The following is a 19,915-nucleotide window of genomic DNA, read 5'->3' as shown; positions in this document are numbered from 1 at the left end:
GAAAAGCACCACTCAAATGGTGACTCCTAATTATCGCTGCCCCTTCGGACTCTCGAGAGACCATTTACGTGCCTGCTGCTTCAAGGACGAGACGGCGCCTTCGCATCCTTCACCTCGTGGGCCCTCACGAGACCCGGAAACGAGATGACAAAGCCAGGGCCGTGGGTCACACACAGCTCACATCCAGGGGGCGTGTCCCGGCCCCGCCCAGCACACCTCCACCCCCACCAGATCTCCCACCAACAAGCAGCCCGCTGCCTCCCCTGGCAGAAACCTGGCGCCTTTTTCCCTAGGGCTGCCAGGGAGCTCCCAGCTGGCCTGCCACCATAGTGGGTCCCCGGGTGTATGGGCAACCTCTTCCTCCTGCTCCCGGCCCCAGCCGTTTCCGTTTTTACCCCACTTTACAGCGGTGCCTGGCAGCCTGCAGAGCACACTGACAGAGTGGACGTTAGCATCTCACGTGAGCCACCTGCCCCTCGGCATTCAATGGCAGGACTAGGTATGCAGCACTAGCCACACACAAGCACCACCAGGGCCTGGGGACGGAGGAAGGAATGGGAATACCCAGTGCCCCACAGGGCCAGGGAACAGCGAGGGGAGAGTAGGATCACGTTGCTGGGGGAGGGTGGCCGGGCCCCCGTTCTGCCCCCTTTGTGTCCAGGGGCCCGGGAGCTGTCCTTGCCCAACGCGCCCATCGGGACCCAGCCAGATTCCCTATATGCAGTTAGGCAGTCTGCGCACAGACCTGGGGCCCAGGCGACAGGAAAGGGGTCGTGGCGGCCGGGAGGACCCCGTCCTGCCTGGACTCCGCCAGCCCGGAGAGACCAGGGCGGCGGCTGCAGCGCGAGAAGCCAGCACCTTTTCCAGAGGGGACCAGTCAGAAAGAGGTCCTCTCCGTAACAGCCCCCCACCAAAGTATTATTTACAGCTCCCCGACGGCAACAATGGGTGCTCAGTGAGTACTTCCGGAAAGAAAGCCGCCGGGATGGGAGGGAGAGAAGCTAACTCTTTCCCGAGCCCGCTGTTCTCCGGCTCTGGTCTCTGGACGCGCAGCAGCACCCCCCCTCCCCGGGAACGAAGTCGAAATGCAGGTTCCCGGGCCCCGCCCCAGCCAGCGTAAAGCAGACCGGCCAGGGTGGAACCCAGAGCTCTGTCTGAGCGAGCCTCCGCAGGGGATTCCGGGAGCTGCCGGCCGGCGCCTACGGCCAAGGATGGTCTCCTCCGCCCGAGTCTGGCGTCAGCGGGCCCCCATCCACCTGCCCGTTAGCTGAGAGGAGAAAGCGAAAGCCAGGGAGGCGGGTAAGGCGGGTCCGGCTCACCTGGCGACAGGCGTTGCCGAGGCCCCCCACGCGGATTAGCCAACTGCTCTATCAAACCCAGGGCCGCAGCCGGGCCGCCGGGGTCCCTGCAGGTGTGGGCCTGCCGTCACCAGAATGGCGGGGGCCCCGGGCGCGATCGGTGGGCCGGGGTGGGCCGCCCGCTCACTGCCCACAGCGCCTGTTGGCCACTTTGACGTGAGGAGCATTGTGGAGCCCCACGGCCCCCTCTTACACGGTAAGAGCCGCGAGGTGTACCTGCCTTTCGCTCTTTTTAAGACAACGAATCGTTCGACCCTTTTCACAAGCACCGCCGATTATCTCTGAGGCAGAAAACCAAATCCTGGCTGTTTGGGTGAAAGGCAAGATTCCTCCCTGCTGTGCTGAGGACGTAACCACACGAAAGGCCCCCGAACCACTTGAACCCCCACTCCCAGGTCCCAGCGACAGACTGCTCCCAGGTCCTGGACCCCATCCAGCCGCTGGCTCCGCACCTGCCAGCCGGACAAAAACCCACAGATGCTGAGGCCACGCTGGCCCCGGGGGGCGCACAGAGCCTCCCAGCGGCCCCAGCCCCTCACCGTCGCCATCCTGGGCTCTCCCTTCTACGTCATTCCTCCACCTGCCCCTGCGCTGGGATCGTGCTGGTTGGTCTTAGTTACCGCAGCTCCACGGTAAGTCAGGGACACTGGCGAGCAAGGTCTCCAACCGTATTTTTCTACACAACTGACCTAGCTATTTTTGCACGTAAGTTTCCGGTAAATTTTTCCGCTCATCACATTTTGTGGAAGAAATGAGCGTTCTGTTTAGAATCTCGACAAATCTATGGATTAATTGGGGAAGGCAGACGTGTTGACGATATCGACTCCTTCTGGCTACGAACAGGAAGACTGTGGTAGGCGGAATTCTAAGACCCCCCCGTGAGCCTCACCCTCGGACACCCTTGTGGACTTCAAGAAAGGGGGAGTATCCTGGTGGGCCTGACCTAATCAGGCGAGCCTGTACGTAGTGAGGGCCGGGCACAAAGGGTAAGGGGATTCGATTCACAGCAGGTTCTCCGTTGCCGACTCTGAGGACTGGGGGGTTGTGGAGCAGAGAGCGAAGGCAGCCTAAGAGCAGCCCTCTGCTGACGCCAATAAGGAAACCGGGGAACGGGAAGGACCATCACCTACGGCCTCGGAACAGAACTCGGCCGACAACCCGAACGACTGCAGACCTGTCAGGCTCTTCCCGGAGAACGAGGCGGAGCACGGGCTGAGCCCCACCGTGCAGAGGGCCCCGCGAAGCAGCGCCTGCCCGTCTGGCCTGCCGAGCTGCGAGCGGGTCAAGTGTGGAGCGTCTGAGGCCGCTGTGTGGTAACAGGTGCCCAGCGAGAGAACGCGACTGCATTCTCGCTCAAGGCCATTCATGGGGTTTAGTGCGGTTTTATGGTTTCCTGCGTATGGGGAATGTATTTTTAAGAACCTTGAGGATTTTTCTCTCATGTGAATAGTTATTTCTTCCGATATCCTTCAAAATAAACTTGGGGCAGCTTGTCGCTAGTGTTTAGAAAAGCAATTGATTTCAGGGTATTAATCTGATAGCAAGCCATGTTGCTGAATTATGAATGCTCTCAGCCCTTCGGTAGGGACCACCATGTTATTTGTGAATAAAAAGATACGTTTCTTCTAATGGTTTTTTTTTTTTGTTTTTTTTGTTCTGTGGTTTGTTTTTTTTGTTTTTTTTGTTTTGTTTTGTTTTTTTTACTTAATTTGCTTTTAATAAGCTGGTCAGATTCTAATTCCGCTATTCCTAACGGTAAAGGGCCGGGCGGTACTCTCTCTCCATCTGGAAAGCTCTTTCCCGGAGGTCTCTGGCTGGAGGGCATCCGCAGGGGCGCCCCTGCGGGGTGAGGAGGGCATCTCCATGGGGAGGATGAGGCAAGTTATTTACAAGAGAACGGATCGAGTCAGTGCCCAGGCTACGGAGAACGCAAACCACTCAGAAAAGGGCTGAGAGCCACGGAGAGAGAGAACCAGCTGTGCCCTGTGGTGTTGGTATCAGGGTGATCTCACAGTTGTCCACTGGATGGATGGATGGACGGACGGACGGACGGACAGATGCATGCATGTACTCCCCAGCTCTGTCTACAGAGAGAACCTGGGTAAGCGGCACCCCAACAGCAGGAAACGCACCTCACGCCCACATCTTGGTTCCCAGATGCTGTTGTTGCTTAAAGGAGCACAAGTCCTTGGAGAGACGGCTGTTTCCAGGGCTGGGGTGCAGGAGGCGTGACATGAGGCCTCGAACGTCTCTTCACACCAGAAAGCAAAGAAGCACTCAGAGGACGGCAGGTGCCTGGCAAATGGACACAGAAATCGAGATGAAGCGGCTCCCACCGGCCAAATGAGAATCTGTGCGTGAAACGGAACGGACTAAACAGAACACACGGAACGGAGGAAATGATAATGCGCGCGGAGGAAGGCAGGGAAGAAGTGACTGAAGCCTGGAGAACTGGAGCCTCGCCGAGCTTCAAAGCACCTCCCAGCCCTGAGTTACCAAGGGAAGAAGAGCCACCTTACGCTGGGTGACCCGGCACCACCGACGGCAGATGACGGGGTGGGCAGCGGCCGCGGGGCAGACCATCACCATCACCGGCTGACCTTCCAAAGCGCCGAGGTCACCTGTCCGGGGGAGATCACAGACGACCACGGAGCCCGAGGGTCCGGGCTGGAGGCTCCGAATGGCCACGCATGGGGTGAGCACCAGCAAGCAGGAAGCCGTGGGGACCCCATCCCAGTGTCCCCGTGTGTTGGAGACCCTCCCTCAAGCGCGGAAGGCGAAGGGATCGGAGCTACAACTGAACTCGCCAGTGATCCCGGGAAAGCTGCACTTGTGACGTTTCTCTAAGTCTGCGTTCACTTCCACGTTATTATCAAACGTGAGCAAGACTATGCTTTCGGGGATCATTTCTATAGTTCGTTATTATTAAACACGAGCAAACTCACGGCCTCCCCTTGCTCCTGCCCCTCCCTGCCCTCCCCCAGCCTCAGAAACAGCAGCTGTGTCCTTCCTGGTGCCCCCCCCCCAGTGGGGACAGGGGCCTGGGGCCCCCATGGGGAACCCCCATGGGAGAGGAGACAGTCCCCGCCCACTCGCAGCCCTTCCTGGTCCCAGTGAAGGCAGGCAGGCGACCCCAGGTCCTGGAGGAAGTCACCTTCAGAGGCCCAGGCTAGCTGGTGGCCCCGATCTGGGCAGGTACGAAGCAAGTCCCCCGCAGCGTGAAGGACTCAGGCCTCCCAGGCAGGTGGGGGCTTTGGTGCCCACCCAGGGCCCTGCCTTGCCCGCACCCAACTCCAGGCCCATCGGCATCTGGGACCAAAGGCCCCGCTACTTGGTGCGTGTGGCTGCGAACCCACCACTCTGCCCCGCCCCCTTCCCCCTCCCCCCCGGGAGACCCCTCCACTGGGCCAGCCGCCTCCGTTCAACTTCTTGCCGACACCCAGGCCACGGCTCCCCGGGCCGCGGACACACGGGCCCCTCCTCGGAGCCTGACCCGTGCCACGGGGCTCCCCGGGGCCCAGTGACGTCCTGCGCCCGCCTCCACCCACCTCCACCGGGGCAGCGACACCACTCCAGGTGTCCCAGACTCCTGCATGCGACTGGGGGACTCCGGGGTCCGGCAGGGCTGAGCCCCCTGTACCTCGCGCCCATCCAGAGTGCAGAGGGGTGACCAGGACCACGGTAGCCACAGACAACAACAGCGGTGCCCGCCAGAGCCGCAAGGGGCTGAGAGATGTGAGCACGTGTCCTCCTCAAACGGGTCCTCCCCAGTGCGGCCCCCGGACGGCACCGGGCAACCCCCACCAGCTCCCCTTAACCGAAAGCGGAGCCCCAGCTGCCCCGTGAACGCAGCCCTCGTTCTCGCGGGGACAAATGTTGGGAGGCCGGTACCATTTGAAACTGAGGAAGGAACAGTCAGTGCCCCCAGAGCACCCGAGAGACACTAGCTTGTGGACAGAAGTCACCAGCTTGAGGGCACCACCTTCGGCTGGCCCATCCTGAAGGCGGGGCCAGCCTCTCCGAGCAGCACCGTGTCCCAGACTCTGGCGTGGGTCACCCGAATTCCGTGCCACATGACAGTAATGACCAGACAGGGCTTCTCTGCACACGGGCCGTGAAACACAAGGCAGGGGACCTTCCGAGTGGGAGCTGGAACCTGCACACGGGCGGGGCAGAAGGAAGGACGTCCCACCTGGCAAGCGTCCACTACGAGGCTCACTCTGGGCGGACGAGCCTGCAGCCCAGGCCTTGGATCCCAGGAGGAAGCAGGCCTCTGGCCAGCCTGGGAAAAGCAATGAGCTATCCCCTGGGGGTCATGGGTTCCAGCGTGCGTGAGAGGGAATCCAATCCCGCCACCAGATGGCGCTCAGGCCTCGGACGGAGGGGGTGACGGGGTGGCGAAACAGGAGGTGCAGAGGGCAGCTGACCGGGTGGGCCTCAACCTTGTCCCCAGAGAGAGCGGGGCTCCGCCAAGGCAAGCCGGGTGCAGGCTTCTCACCCCACCGCTCCGTGAGGGGCTCCCCGCCCAAAACCAGCCTTCCAGAAGGCAGCCCGCAGAGAAGACCAGCCTGAAAGCATCTGAAGAGCCCCCAGACCTGAGGGGTGTGGCCCGCTGATGCCCAGGATGCCAGGTCGACTCCAGGATCAGAAGTTGCAGCGTACAGGGTGGGTCCGTAAAACCGTGGCCAGCCCTCCGCAGCCCCAGGCACCGGGGTCTCTTGACGTTTTACAAGTTTCTCTTTTGTTTTACTTTCCCTTCACCCACTTCTCAGACAAACAGGGAAGAAGGACATCACTTCCTGCAGTGGCGTCAGCGCCTGTGCCCTCGCTTCCCCCTTCGGTGCCCACAGCAGACGGCACTAATCGGTCCCGGCATTAGTTTCCAGGATTCCAATCCTGGTTGACACAGACCTGCAGGGGCTCCCGGCAAGCACTCGAGTCGGCCCTTGAAATGAGAACACTCTTGACGGTTTTCCTGGATGTACGGTGGCTCAAGTGGCAATATGGCCTGTCACACATTACGCACTTCTGCCCCCTGGGCCACACGCCCTGCAGACACATAAAGTCCAGCTACCATTGGGGCACCTGGGGGCCCAGTCAGTTGAGCGTCCGGCTCTTGGTTTCGGCCCAGGTCATGACCTCACGGTTCGTGGGATCGAGCCCTGCGCTGTGCTCCGTGCTGACGGTGTGGAGCCTGCCCGGGATCCTCTCTTCTCTCCCTCTGCCTCTCCCCCACTCACTCGTACATGCGTTCTCTCTCGCTCTCAAGATAAACTTAGAGGAAGAAAAGCAGAGCCGCTGGCTTACACATGCCTTTATGCAAGTTAGAAAAAGGTACCCGTCACCCTGGGGAGACATTCCAGTGCCTGGACACACCCTCGCAGCCAGGTTTACAGTGCACAACCTAAACAACCCTACCTGGCCACCCTGCTCCAGAGAAGCAGGATTGGAGCTGTGTCCACGTAAGAATGACAACCTCACTCTTCGCAAGGATAAAAACTATGGGCATTCTGACCCGTAAAGAAATCTGTCCAATCAATACTCATGGGAGCCATAAAACAATAAAACCCTTAAGATTCTCTTCCTCTAAAACCACCCAAACTGAATGCCCTGGAAAGCTGCCGGTTGGCCCGTGCAGGCCCCAGGAGGGCCCGTGGTCCCTGAAGGCCACCGGCAGCGAAGGCACCACGGAAATCGCAGGGCCCACGAGGAAGGCCACTGCCTCCTGCTTTCCAGACTGTCTCAAAGGTCCCGGGGAGTCACCCTCCACCCGGGTGTAGAAAAGTCAAAGTCTCACTGCAGCGGCCGACCAAAGAAAGCGGCCGGGCGCGGAGCCCAAGGCGCCGCGAGGAAAAGCCGCTGGTAGGTGGTGGTTCTGCCGGGCAGCGAACAGGGCCCTGCTCTCCGCTCCCGCCTCGCGTGGGTGGAGAATTCCGGCCACGCAAAGTCTCTCCTCCTGGGCTGCTGCCTCGATGGGCGTCCGTCTCGAGGCCACACGGCCACCTGCCGCCCGTGCCAGGACGGCACACCTAGGGGTCACCTGCACAGCCGCAAGTGCGGGTGACAGCTCAGCCTCTCCAGCAGCTCCTCCTCCGTGGGTTCCTCCAGGACGTCCCTGTGGAGTCGGGGGGAGGGAAAGACGTGTGGGGAGCTCCGGAGAGTGACCCGGGTGCCTCCAGAAGAGCGTGAGCATGACTCGGAGAGGCCCTGCTCCCCGCTCAGGAATCCTCAGGCCCGTGCACAGCTTGGGGAGGACCGCGGACACGAGGACGCGTTTCCACGTCTGGGATGTGAGCACGGTGCTGAAAGCCCGGGAGGAAGCCCCTCCACGCCAGCCAGCGGCTACAGCACAGCACACGCTCACGGGGGCGGGGGGAAGGGTCGCCCCCGCTGGCCTGTCCCTGGGAGACCCCCGCCTTCCTGTACCGGCAGAGGATGGCTTCCACCGTGGGGAAGGGCGGGCAAGCATTCCTAGGGCCACCTGCCTCCACCCGCGGGGAGAATCGCTTGGCGACTAAGGGAAGCTGAGCCTGTCGCCTTACACGCCCACCGGACAACAGCACAGAGCTCACGGCCCCGGCAGCAGGAGCAGAGGAAGCCCACGCCCTGGTCCCGGCTCGGAAGTCGGTGGGAGGAAGGCAAGGGACCGGGGGCTCGTGGGGAGACAGTCACAGAGGACGCCCGCCTGCCGGCCACCTCCCGGCCTCTCCCCCTCCCCGCCCAGAAGCCAAGCAGACGCCCCCTTCCTCATCCACACACCTGAACAGGAGATCCACAGTCACCTGACAGCACGTATCTGGGTCCCCAGCGAGGGACTGCAGGTGAGCGCGGCGGTCCCACTTGTGGAGGAAATTCTGGGGAGCAGGCGGGGGGAGAGGGGGCCCAGTGGGCGTGCGTCCCACACGAACCAGCCTCTTCCCCTCCGGCGTCGGCCAGGCGTCCACGGCAGGGAGCGGAGCTCACCCCGACGCTGGGATCCAGGGCCCACGCCTGATGGCCACCCCCAGCCCACCCGGCGGCCGAGGACCCCCACACATCAGGGGTCGAGGGCATTCCAAGGGGCTCCCGGCAGCCAGGGCGAGCAGCGCCAGGCCCCAAGGGCAGGACGGAGCCTCGGCTGATACCTCCAGAATCAGAGCCAGAAACAGGTTGACCCAGATGACAGATGACACCAGCCACCACAACACGAAGTACATCTTCGACCACCTGTGGAGGAGGAAGGCCGCGGGGGCCACCGTGAGCCACCCAGGCCACACGCGCACGCGGGGGGCACCGTGCACCTGACGGCGCGTAAGCAGCGGCTCTCAGCGAGTCCTGCCGTTGACTCTGTGGCGCCACCAGTCCTGTTTTCCAGCCGCCCAACCAAGGCTCCCGGAAGCGGTCAACGAATCGCCAAGGCAGCACGGCCAGCAAGCGATTTGGCTGGGATTCGAAGCCGGGACCCTCCGCTGGGGCCGTCTGAGTCCCCCAGGCTCCAGGCTCTCCTCCCCTCAGCCTGCCCCCAGGGCTCCCAGCGGCCTGAGGAGCCTCACCCCCCGGCGGTCCCCAGGATTGGCGAGCCCAGGGTCGCACGGCCCAGTTACACGGCGGGGGCGGGGTCACTCACGGGCCCGAGAAGCGCCGATAGGCGTCCAGAAACACCTGCCAGTTGTTCACCACCATCACGTTCCACAGAGTGATCAGGGCGGCCTGCGGGGACGCACACACGGGCTCCAGGAGGGCAGAGGAAGGGGGTCGGGAGGGCAGGGGTCCCGCGGAGCAGGGCGTGAGGGGCTCACCGCGAAGTCATCAAAGTTGTTGGCCCAGTACTCCAGCTGCTCGAAGCTTCCGCAGGGCGCCGAGCTGTTGTCGGGGGCCAGGCTGCAGGGACACGACAAGCTGGGTCAGGGGTGGGGGTGGGGACGGGGACACGGACACGGGGGCCCCGGCACTGCCTCAGCCCCTGCACGCCTGGAACCGGTCTGGGCCCGAGAAGGTAGAGACAGAAATGCCCCCATCTCCGGAGGTGCCGCGAGGACGGCCAGGGGCCGAGAGCCGCAGACAAACAGGGGAAACCGAGCCTCCCAGACAGCCGGCTCTAGGTCTGGCCCCGCGCTCCGCTCCACCAGGGCATGGCCTGGCCTGAAGCTCCCAAGTGGGGCACAGGGGTGGGGCCGCTGTGCTGAGCAGGCTTCAGACACGCTCTCAGTGCAGAGTCTGGGTGAGGGAGGGGAGGGGGCGAGGGGAGGGGAGGTGGGGAGGCAAAGGAACGAGGACCAGGAGGCCCGCCCCCCGCACCACCATCCAGGCTCATGCTCCTCCACACCCCCAGACTCCGCACCCCAAGACGCACTCCCTTTGGCACCTTCAGGCCCCACTCACCTGCCGTTTCCAGGCGCCACGACGACACCTCGGAACAGGTTGATGCCCAGGATGGCAAAGACGTAGTACACGACCTAGGGAGGCGGGGCCGGGCCCGGTCAATGCCACCGGCACACAGAGCCACAGGGCCGGGCTGAGCATGTGAAGGCCACCTGCCCCCAGCCCCCAGCCACGGGTACGGCTGGCCTCCCCCAGGAGCACCAGGACTTCCCCTCCCGGGCACCCTCTCCTGGCCACCAACCTGCCCCCCAGTGAAGGAGCAAGGAGCCACCGCTACCAGGGGAGCCACAAAGATGAACTGGGGGCCCAGGGGAAAGACCGAGGCGGCCAAGTCGAAGCGAGGCTGTGCGCCTCTTCTCTGGGACAGGTGTGGCAGGAAAGAGGTAAGAAGGACCCCTACCCCGGGCTCCACTGGAGGCAGACGCCAGTCCTAGGGGAAGGGGGCCCCGGGGGAGGGGTCCCCAAGGGAGGGGCAGGTAGGAACCGGCCAGGCTTCTCCAGGAGGTGATGAGGTCCAAGGAGCACCACCCAGCAGGCTCGTGCCACAGAGGGACGAGGCCACCAGCGGCCCGACCCATCCCCACCTGTCCCCAATGAGCCCAGCAGGAGAAGGAAGGGGCACACAGCCCAGCCTAACCCAGTCCCCACTGCTGGGCTCCGTGCCGAGAGCAGCCTTCGGTGTCCCCCCTGCCCGCCAGGGCGGGGCCACAAGGCAGAGCCAGCAGCACCTCGGGCGACACGGCTGGGGGCTCCCGAGACCCCCCTCAGCAAGGAGGGAGGACTAAACCCCATCTGGGCTCTCCGGGGGCTGCAGGGACCCCTAGTGCCTCTCATACTTCTAAAATCAGCGTCTCGGGGGGCGCCTGGGTGGCTCAGTCGGTTAAGCACCTGACTCTCGATTTGGGCCAAGGTCACGATCTCGCGGTTCATGAGACCAAAGCCCCACGTGGGGCTCTGCGCTCACAGCACAACGGCTGCTTGGGATGTTCGGTCTCCCCAACCGCCTTCTCTCTCTCTCAAAACAAACAAACTTTTAAAAAAAGAAAAAAAGAAAAGGACACCAGTGTCTCAACGCGGCCCGCGATCCGAGAAACGTGAGGGATTCCAAGCGGCCGACGGGATCTCTGGCACAGAGAGGGAGCGCGGTCGGGCAGCCCTCCCCGCAGACCAGCCCTGAGGTCCGCCCTCTGCACTGGCAGGAGGCGACGCGGCTTCCCGGCCCGGACACACGGCCACCTCACCCAGGGCCCCCCTTCCTCCGGAGGGGCCGGCCAGCCCCGCGCTCACCCGGCCTCCGGCCGAGCTCAGGCTCACCCCCACCCCCACCCCCACAGCCACACTCACCACCAGGATCCCGCCGAAGGCCCGCATGTTTTTGATCAGGTCCAGGATGGTACTGGCCACCAAGGCCATCAGCTGAGGACGAGAAGAAGGCACGGCCCTGCTCTCTCTGGCCCCACTGAGGTGATGCCGACCCTGCCCGCCACCCAGACCCTGGCCCGGAGAGGCGGGACGCGACCAGTGGACCACCAACCTACCCACCTGCGCACGCACACAACTGCATGCACACGCACACCCCTACATAGCGCACAGCAGGACAAACGTCCCACAGCCGCCCATAAACACCCGCACACGCAGATACATCCACGCCCGCCACACGCACTCATACTCAGAGACGCACGCCCAGATACGCCCACGTGCCCCCCACCAATGCCTCCAGCCGCCCAGACGCAGCTGTGTCTCGATCCCGAGTCCTGTGGCGAAGCCACGGCACACGGGGGCTCAGATCACACTGCCCAGCGACCCACTGAGGCTGGGTTGGCTGCTCCTCTCTGGTCTGGAGGCTCCACACAAGCACAGGCCCACGGTGGCCAGGTCAGCCCCAGGGACCAGGTCTGAGAAAGGTCAGCCCCAGGGACCAGGTCTGAGAAAGGTCAGCCCCAGGGACCAGGTCTGAGAAAGGTCAGCCCCAGGGTCCAGGTCTGAGAAAGGTCAGCCCCAGGGTCCAGGTCTGAGAAAGGTCAGCCCCAGGGTCCAGGTCTGACAAAGGTCAGCCCCAGGGTCCAGGTCTGAGAAAGGTCAGCCCCAGGGTCCAGGTCTGAGAAAGGTCAGCCCCAGGGACCAGGTCTGAGAAAGGTCAGCCCCAGGGTCCAGGTCTGACAAAGGTCAGCCCCAGGGACCAGGTCTGAGAAAGGTCAGCCCCAGGGTCCAGGTCTGACAAAGGTCAGCCCCAGGGACCAGGTCTGAGAAAGGTCAGCCCCAGGGTCCAGGTCTGAGAAAGGTCAGCCCCAGGGACCAGGTCTGAGAAAGGTCAGCCCCAGGGTCCAGGTCTGAGAAAGGTCAGCCCCAGGGTCCAGGTCTGACAAAGGTCAGCCCCAGGGACCAGGTCTGAGAAAGGTCAGCCCCAGGGACCAGGTCTGAGAAAGGTCAGCCCCAGGGACCAGGTCTGAGAAAGGTCAGCCCCAGGGTCCAGGTCTGAGAAAGGTCAGCCCCAGGGTCCAGGTCTGAGAAAGGTCAGCCCCAGGGACCAGGTCTGACAAAGGTCAGCCCCAGGGACCAGGTCTGACAAAGGTCAGCCCCAGGGTCCAGGTCTGAGAAAGGTCAGCCCCAGGGTCCAGGTCTGAGAAAGGTCAGCCCCAGGGACCAGGTCTGAGAAAGGTCAGCCCCAGGGACCAGGTCTGAGAAAGGTCAGCCCCAGGGTCCAGGTCTGAGAAAGGTCAGCCCCAGGGTCCAGGTCTGAGAAAGGTCAGCCCCAGGGTCCAGGTCTGACAAAGGTCAGCCCCAGGGTCCAGGTCTGAGAAAGGTCAGCCCCAGGGTCCAGGTCTGACAAAGGTCAGCCCCAGGGACCAGGTCTGAGAAAGGTCAGCCCCAGGGTCCAGGTCTGACAAAGGTCAGCCCCAGGGACCAGGTCTGACAAAGGTCAGCCCCAGGGTCCAGGTCTGACAAAGGTCAGCCCCAGGGACCAGGTCTGAGAAAGGTCAGCCCCAGGGTCCAGGTCTGACAAAGGTCAGCCCCAGGGACCAGGTCTGAGAAAGGTCAGCCCCAGGGTCCAGGTCTGAGAAAGGTCAGCCCCAGGGTCCAGGTCTGACAAAGGTCAGCCCCAGGGACCAGGTCTGAGAAAGGTCAGCCCCAGGGACCAGGTCTGAGAAAGGTCAGCCCCAGGGACCAGGTCTGAGAAAGGTCAGCCCCAGGGTCCAAGTCTGAGAAAGGTCAGCCCCAGGGTCCAGGTCTGAGAAAGGTCAGCCCCAGGGACCAGGTCTGACAAAGGTCAGCCCCAGGGACCAGGTCTGACAAAGGTCAGCCCCAGGGTCCAGGTCTGAGAAAGGTCAGCCCCAGGGTCCAGGTCTGACAAAGGTCAGCCCCAGGGACCAGGTCTGAGAAAGGTCAGCCCCAGGGACCAGGTCTGAGAAAGGTCAGCCCCAGGGTCCAGGTCTGAGAAAGGTCAGCCCCAGGGTCCAGGTCTGAGAAAGGTCAGCCCCAGGGACCAGGTCTGACAAAGGTCAGCCCCAGGGTCCAGGTCTGAGAAAGGTCAGCCCCAGGGACCAGGTCTGAGAAAGGTCAGCCCCAGGGACCAGGTCTGAGAAAGGTCAGCCCCAGGGTCCAGGTCTGAGAAAGGTCAGCCCCAGGGTCCAGGTCTGAGAAAGGTCAGCCCCAGGGACCAGGTCTGACAAAGGTCAGCCCCAGGGTCCAGGTCTGAGAAAGGTCAGCCCCAGGGACCAGGTCTGAGAAAGGTCAGCCCCAGGGACCAGGTCTGAGAAAGGTCAGCCCCAGGGACCAGGTCTGAGAAAGGGAGCTCCGGACATGCACCAGGCACCCCACCCACAGAGGGCTGCTCCCCTCACATGCAAGCCTGAGCCCCAGGGAAGAGCCCTCCAATTAGTTCATTTTCCCCACGTGATGCGTTAGATCCTAACACTGGATGCTACACGACAGAAAGCACCGTGTGTGTGTGTGTGTGTGTGTGTGTGTGTGTGTGTGTGTGCAAGCGATTAAGCGTGGCTACCGTGCTACACGTGCACGACACGTGCAGTTACACGTACAGGTGTGTTACCGCGTGTGGTCACCGTGTACTTGCACGGGCGTGTCAGCACGGGAATATGTAATGAGATGCGCGGTGTAGTTACGAGCACATGTGTGATCACGTGCACGCAGGGGACCGCGTGTGCACACGCGTCCCCACACGCATGTGGGCGGCGGCCCCCAGCTGCACCCAGGGCCCCAGGCCCCCTTCGGATGGGAAGCTCTGCTTGGAAACAGGTAGCCCCAGAAGGGACAGGTGCACGGCGAGGCAGAAAGAAGAGACGAGCTCAGGGGGAGGGACTCGGACACGTGGAAAGGGCGTGATGTCCTTGGATTCTTCTCTCCCGAAAAGTTCTTAGGAAAGCAGGAGGAGCAAACTCTACCTCTGTGCCGGGTGGGCGCTGGGCCTAGATCCCCTCCTCGCCCGGCTCCCCTCCCCTCAAGGCTGGTGTCCCTCCCTGTGGGCACGTTAAGAGAAAACGAGGCTCGTAGATGTCACAAGCCACCGGGTTCCCGCATCGGGGTCCCAGAGACTAGCACCCCAGCCAACCCCACGCCTGCACTGGGGGTCCTGGAGAGGAGTACCCTGGCCCATCCCGCCTTCACCCCTCATTACTAGAAGCCACTGAGAGCCCACGCCCACGACCTTCTAGAAACCTCAGGACTCCTGGGAACATGCGCGTTCCAAGAGCTCCAGACCCTGCCCCTCACCAACGCCAGGGGCCCCAAAGAGCCCAAAGCTACCGCCGCAGATGGCCGCGGTGCCCCACATGGGTCCACCTGCGCTGGCCTCCCTCTCCTCATGCATAAAAGCAGGGCTGGAACTGCCCCCAGCATCACCCGGCTGCAGTGCAGGGCTGGGGACACGCCCCAGGGAGACCAAGGGGACGACGGTCCTGCTCTCGGTCCCCCCCTGCCCAGGCTCACCGACTCCCCAGAGCAAGGCCACAGCAGGGGCAGTAAGGCAGGGTGGCGAGGTGAGGGCGTCAGGCACACACGTACCTTCATGCTGGGGATGATGCGCAGGAACCGGAACACGATGAACATGTTCACCAGCCGGGCCATGTCCCACAGCGACAGCAGGCCCAGCATCTCTGGCTTCCTGGAGAGACACACAGGAGACGGTCGGGAGGGCCTCGAGACGTCGGCGACAGGAAGACCGGGAGGTGTGTGTTCAGACACAGAGAAACAGAGACGCAGAGAGCAACGGGGCGGGGGGCGCGGGGGAGGGGGGCCCCGTCTTGGCACACGCTGAGCCCGGACTGCCCACACCTGCCGGCCCAGGACAGCACGGGTCAAGGCACAGCCCCTCACACTGGTGCCCAGCCATAGCACCCCGACCTCACACGACAGACACTCAGGTTCCAGAGGCCGGAACACCCCAACTCTGGTCCCAGCCCGAGTGGAAGAGACGTGGTCCCTGAGCCGGTCCCGTCCCTCTCCGCTGACCCTAACCACCCTCCTATTTCAACCCCTCCCTCTGACCTCGTCCCCTGTCCCTATCACCCGACCCTGTCTCCTGACTCCACCCCCGTCCTGACTCTGCCCTCTCCTGTGATGCCACCCTGCAGCCTGACCCCCTAGGTGTCCCTCGGAGCTTACTGTGCTCTTGTCAACTCGAAACTCACGCTCACGCAAAATGTTCCCCTGTGATTCTCGGACAAAAGCAGGTTTTCACTGCACTTGAGAAACCAGGCGGCCTGAGCTCCTGCCGGGCCCCGGCTCACCACCACGGACAGCACCAGCCCCCGCCCAACCCATGTCCCCGACGAAAGCCCTTCCTGGCTGGCCCTGCGGCAGCTAAGCCGAGTCGCTGGCACTTCCGGGCCACTCCACTGGCAGACAAGCAGCCCCCGAGACACTGAGAGGGCGGGGCCGGCACAGGCCCCGGCTGCGGCAGCTGTGTTCCGGGCAACGCAACCCAACGGCCACCGCAAGCCACACTCCGAGGCGCTCTGGGACCCCCCGGCCAGACAGCCACGCTGCTGTGCGGCCAGAACCAGGGTCGGCGGGGCTCCAACAGCCGTGGGGATTCAGCAGCCCCCGCTTCCGCCATCCCACAGGGTGGGAAACTGGCGCTCAGAGCAGGAGGTGACAAGCCGAGGTCACACGGCTCCCAGCCGCACGCGGGGCATCTCCGGGGGCCGCACGCCCCGTCCTGGTGCCGGGGCTGAGCCCACTGCCCGCTAGCGGCTTGTCACAGCTCTGGGAACCCTATCAATCTGACGGCGAGTTAGGACATGTCACGGGATCCCCAAGAGCCACGAGAGACCTGCTCCCACAGTCCTAGCGGGCCAAGTTCTGAGCCACCTGCTTCCCTAACACTCGGGCCATGGGCCCGGGCCACCCACCCCTGGGGCCTACAGGGCGCTGGTTGCTGTAGCCTCCCTCGGTTCTCTCCAGTCACATACCAGCCTGGGTGTGGGAATCGGTACACAGCCAGAGTTGAGATCTCCAAAACCTTTAATCACAAAAGAAGAGAAGGCATCGCTACAGCAACCTAACCTAGGGGGCTTTCAAACGAGCTCTAAAGCTCGTGTCTAACATGCTCCCCCTCAAACGGGGCTTTGGGGGGAAGTCAGAACTCCGTCCTTGTCCCCGTGGGTTGGTTCCAAACATGGGACTTCCTGCGGCCGAGAAACACACTCTAGTCTCAGGAGGCGGTGGCCTATACACAGGGAGGGCGGGACACCGGAAAGGCTGGAGGAGCCCAGGTCAAGGACAGACCACCGGAGGCCCGGCTCTCAGACCGTCTTTGTTCCTGTCCCAAGGAGCCCACACCTCCGATCAAAGACGAACAGATGTCGGACCAATATGGCTGCCACGACGCACACCTCACGCGTGACCCTCCACTCCCACAGGTTCTAGGGAAAGGGTGCCTGACCCCCGCGGCCCCTCCTGCCACCCACGTCAAGGTCCCACTGTCCTTAGTGTCTGTGGCCGGGGCCGGCTTAGAGGGCGGGGACCGTGAGCTCCTCTGGGCCCCCCCGCAGGGGTCGGGCAGCCTGCCCAGTGACACTCAAGTGCAGCGGAAACCCCGCCTCCCGCAGGCCCCCACTGGCCGCCCGCCCCCCCCCCCCCCAAGCAGCGCACCGGGGCGAAAGCTGGCCCTTTGCCCCTGCAGGCCGGAGCGCGGCTCCCTGTGGCCCTCAGCGCCCGAGGGACGGCCTGGGACGGGACATGGCACAGAGCCAGACGCAAAGAGCACACCGCCCGCCCGGAGAGGCCAGCGGCCCAGCCCGTCTCAGACTTTACCAGCAGGACGACGGTGAGGAGCCCGTCAAATACGTTGCTGGAATAGGACAGGTACCTCCGCAGGCCCAGAGCGAACGCCTTGAGCAGCAGCTCCAGCACGTAGTACAGAATAAAGACGCAGTTGAGAATCTGCAAGGGACACACACAGCTGCCTCGCGTCCAGCCCGTGCCACCCGCCCTCCGCTCGCCTCCCCTCTTCCCACACGCCCGCCGCTCACACCCGGGGCATCTCCAGCACCCCAACCTCCTGCCCCACACCCTCCCCTCAGGTGGCCTGGAACCCCACGCCGGCTTCCAGAACTCGCACGTCTGCCGCCCCACGTCTCCAGACCCCACATCCTCTCTGTGCCCGCAAGGCCGGGGTCACACTCCACCCCCCACCGCCCCCCGAGCCTGCGCCCCCGGCTGTCTCTGCCCTGGCCCCTCCGGTCCAACCTCCAGGGGACCTCTAACAACTCCTGTGGGCAGCGCCCTCCCAGCCTCTGGGGGTGTGTCTGAGACACTCTTCGCATTGAACGTGGCCTCAGGCTACTGGGTCCCGGTCCGTGTTTGAAGCCAGGAAGTAAGACACAGGAGTCCCGAGGGTGGGGAGGCGTGGTGAGCACCGCGGTCACCCCACCTAGGTGTCCAGTCTAAATGCCATATTCCTAGGGCACGTGGGTGGCTCAGCTGGTTGGGCGACTGACTTCGGCTCAGGTCATGATCTCACAGTTTGTGAGTTCGAGCCCCACATTGGGCTCTGTGCTGACGGCTCAGAGCCTGGAGCCTGCTTGGGATTCTGTGTCTCCCTCTCTCTGCTCCTCCCCTGCTCATGCTCTGTGTCTCTCAATAATAAATAAATGTTAAAATTAAAAAAAAAAAAAAATTCCATATTCCTAGTGCTGCCTCGCTCACCCGTGAAGAGATGCTGTCAGACCCCATCTGACCAGAAATCTCTCATAAGCTACCAGGCTGACTCTAGTGCTGAACAATTACCGTTACAAGAGAGAAAATACAGGGCACCTGGGTGGCTCAGTCGGTTAAGCGTCTGACTCTTGATTTCAGCTCAGATCATGATCCCAGGGCTCAGGTCGTGGGATCGAATCCTGCGTCAGGCTCCACACTGAGTGTGGAGCCTGCTTAAGATTCCCTCTCTCCCTCTCTCTCCCTCCCTCCCCCTCCACCCCACTCCCCTTTTCGAGCCAGTGTGCTCTCTCTTTTAAAAAAAGAAAAAGGAAAAAAGAGAGAAAACATAGATCAAGTGTATCCAATTTGACTTTTGTCAGGAACGAAAACCAGCCACCTCTGGAATGTGTCATTCACGAGGAGGAGACTGAACCTTTCTGGGGTCATCCAGAAAAAAAATACAACAGAAAGAAGAAAGAAGAAAATCTGATTTTCCTGAAATGCAAAATGCAGGAATTTCAAGCATTTCAGGTCAGAAAAGCCGTTGTTTCGATTTTTAAACTTGGATAAGTTTTGCTCCACATCTAACACACAGGACACAATCTGTCCTGGCACATTAAACCAGATAAATCAAACAGCTTCCTACGTAATTAGAGAAGATGTAGTCGTTTGTGTCAATTTTAACATCGTTCACGACGCCGTGAAAACACCTGCTTTGTTAAGAGTTCTGGCGTCAGGTACCGTAGGGGCGTGGCTGCTACTTTGCTTAACATCCAACGTGGGAAAATTGTTTTTAAATTCCTAGAGAGTTTGATGAGACCATGTAACATTAAGAAAGGAGCTCACGGTTCCAAAAAGGGCTGAGAACCAGCCACGGAGAAGCTCAAATCCGAGGGCCAGACAAGGCGGCAAGACAGGGTGGCCCCACCCGCTGCCTTGCCCCCCACCCCCACCCCTGCCCCCGGCCTCGCCCGGGCCAGCACCCCTCCTCTGGGGGCGCCCCGCGACGGGAGGAGCCGCTCTGCAGCAGGAGGGCCCCGGGGCAGGGAGGCCGTGCACACTCACTCCCTCTGGCCGCTGTCACCCCGGCCGCACGGCCCCAGAGCTCACCCCGAGGACGAAGTCATCACGGTCCCCGGGCAGCACGTCGGCATCGAACACCAAGAACACCTGCGGAGCCAGAACGGGAGGCGGCTCGCCGGCCGGGCCGGGCAGAGACCTCGGGCAGAGGGCCGGGAGGAGGGGCAGGGGCAGGGGCAAGGCGGGGGGGGGGGGGGGGGGGGGGGGGGGGCGGGCGCGAGGCGCCTCCCGCATCCACACGAGGGCAAGGGCACACGCACAGAAATGGACACGAGGTTCCCAAGGGCGATGAGGTTCCCCAGGTAGTCAAAATAGCGGTGGCTGAAGAGGAACTGAGCACTCCGCAGGAAGGGAGACCGGTACTCGGGCCGCGGCGGGCGCTGGGGAGGGAACACGCATGTGCTCAAACACACGTGCCTACGGGGGGGGGGGCACGTGGCCGCTGGGCGCCCTCCGGTATCCGCACCCCCTTATTCTGGGATTCAACTTTTCCTACCTTCTCTCTCATCCCAGTCTATCCAGCCTGAGAAAATAATCTCAAACACGAAAATAGGGGCACAAAGACATTCATCCCAGCAGTCTTTGAACACCAAAAGAGAGGCAGAGAGAGCCTAAACGGTCACTAAGCGGCTTAAGTAAACCACGAGGGACTATCCGGGGGGGGACCCTGGACACACGCCAGGTGTTACCACCAGACACAAAGTGTTCTGTGAACAAATGTACGTAAATTACACGCCAGTAACTGACACGGGACAGTCTTCTGGACACAGTGCTGAGCTGGATGCCAAGGCCCGTCTGGGGACTTTACAAATCAGGGTCAAGGACAAAGGACAAACGCTTTGGACAAACTCAGGAAGCTCCAGAGAAGGACACACAGGAAGTAGGTAAGAGTCTGTCATGCAGACAGGGAAACCCATCCAGAAGGTTCCCCTGAGTCAGGCTTGGCCCAGGCCAGT

The 19,915-nt window shown here is 62.4% G+C and overlaps 1 protein-coding gene across 7 annotated transcripts in view; it reads right to left on the bottom strand.

Annotated features, from left to right (window-relative positions):
• Positions 1-6,657: 6,657 nt before the first annotated feature.
• The window catches only part of TPCN2 (two pore segment channel 2), a 29,166-nt gene continuing 15,908 nt past the window's right edge, over positions 6,658-19,915 (bottom strand). For 3 of the 7 annotated variants that reach the window (XM_047070721.1, XM_047070719.1, XM_047070720.1), the window contains exons 14-25: positions 19,220-19,339; positions 18,990-19,049; positions 16,995-17,123; positions 16,151-16,200; positions 14,742-14,841; positions 11,064-11,135; positions 9,720-9,793; positions 9,137-9,218; positions 8,965-9,047; positions 8,483-8,564; positions 8,118-8,212; positions 6,658-7,473 (exon numbers count right to left, since the gene is read on the bottom strand). In XM_047070721.1, coding sequence (XP_046926677.1) covers positions 7,395-7,473; positions 8,118-8,212; positions 8,483-8,564; positions 8,965-9,047; positions 9,137-9,218; positions 9,720-9,793; positions 11,064-11,135; positions 14,742-14,841; positions 16,151-16,200; positions 16,995-17,123; positions 18,990-19,049; positions 19,220-19,339 — 1,026 coding nt within the window. In that variant the 3' untranslated portion in view covers positions 6,658-7,394. Of the gene's footprint in view, positions 7,474-8,117; positions 8,213-8,482; positions 8,565-8,964; positions 9,048-9,136; positions 9,219-9,719; positions 9,794-9,828; positions 10,750-11,063; positions 11,136-14,741; positions 14,842-16,150; positions 16,201-16,994; positions 17,124-18,989; positions 19,050-19,219; positions 19,340-19,915 lie in introns of those variants that run through there. The other 4 variants (XM_047070724.1, XM_047070722.1, XM_047070725.1 and 1 more) reach the window with 4 other exon arrangements.

The sequence above is a fragment of the Lynx rufus genome, unplaced genomic scaffold, assembly GCF_022079265.1.
Source record: "Lynx rufus isolate CCGP_SWC_20201006 ecotype Redwood Valley unplaced genomic scaffold, mLynRuf1.p SCAF_9, whole genome shotgun sequence".
Taxonomy (NCBI): Eukaryota; Metazoa; Chordata; class Mammalia; order Carnivora; family Felidae; genus Lynx; species Lynx rufus.
This window is presented reverse-complemented; position numbering and strand designations above follow the sequence as displayed.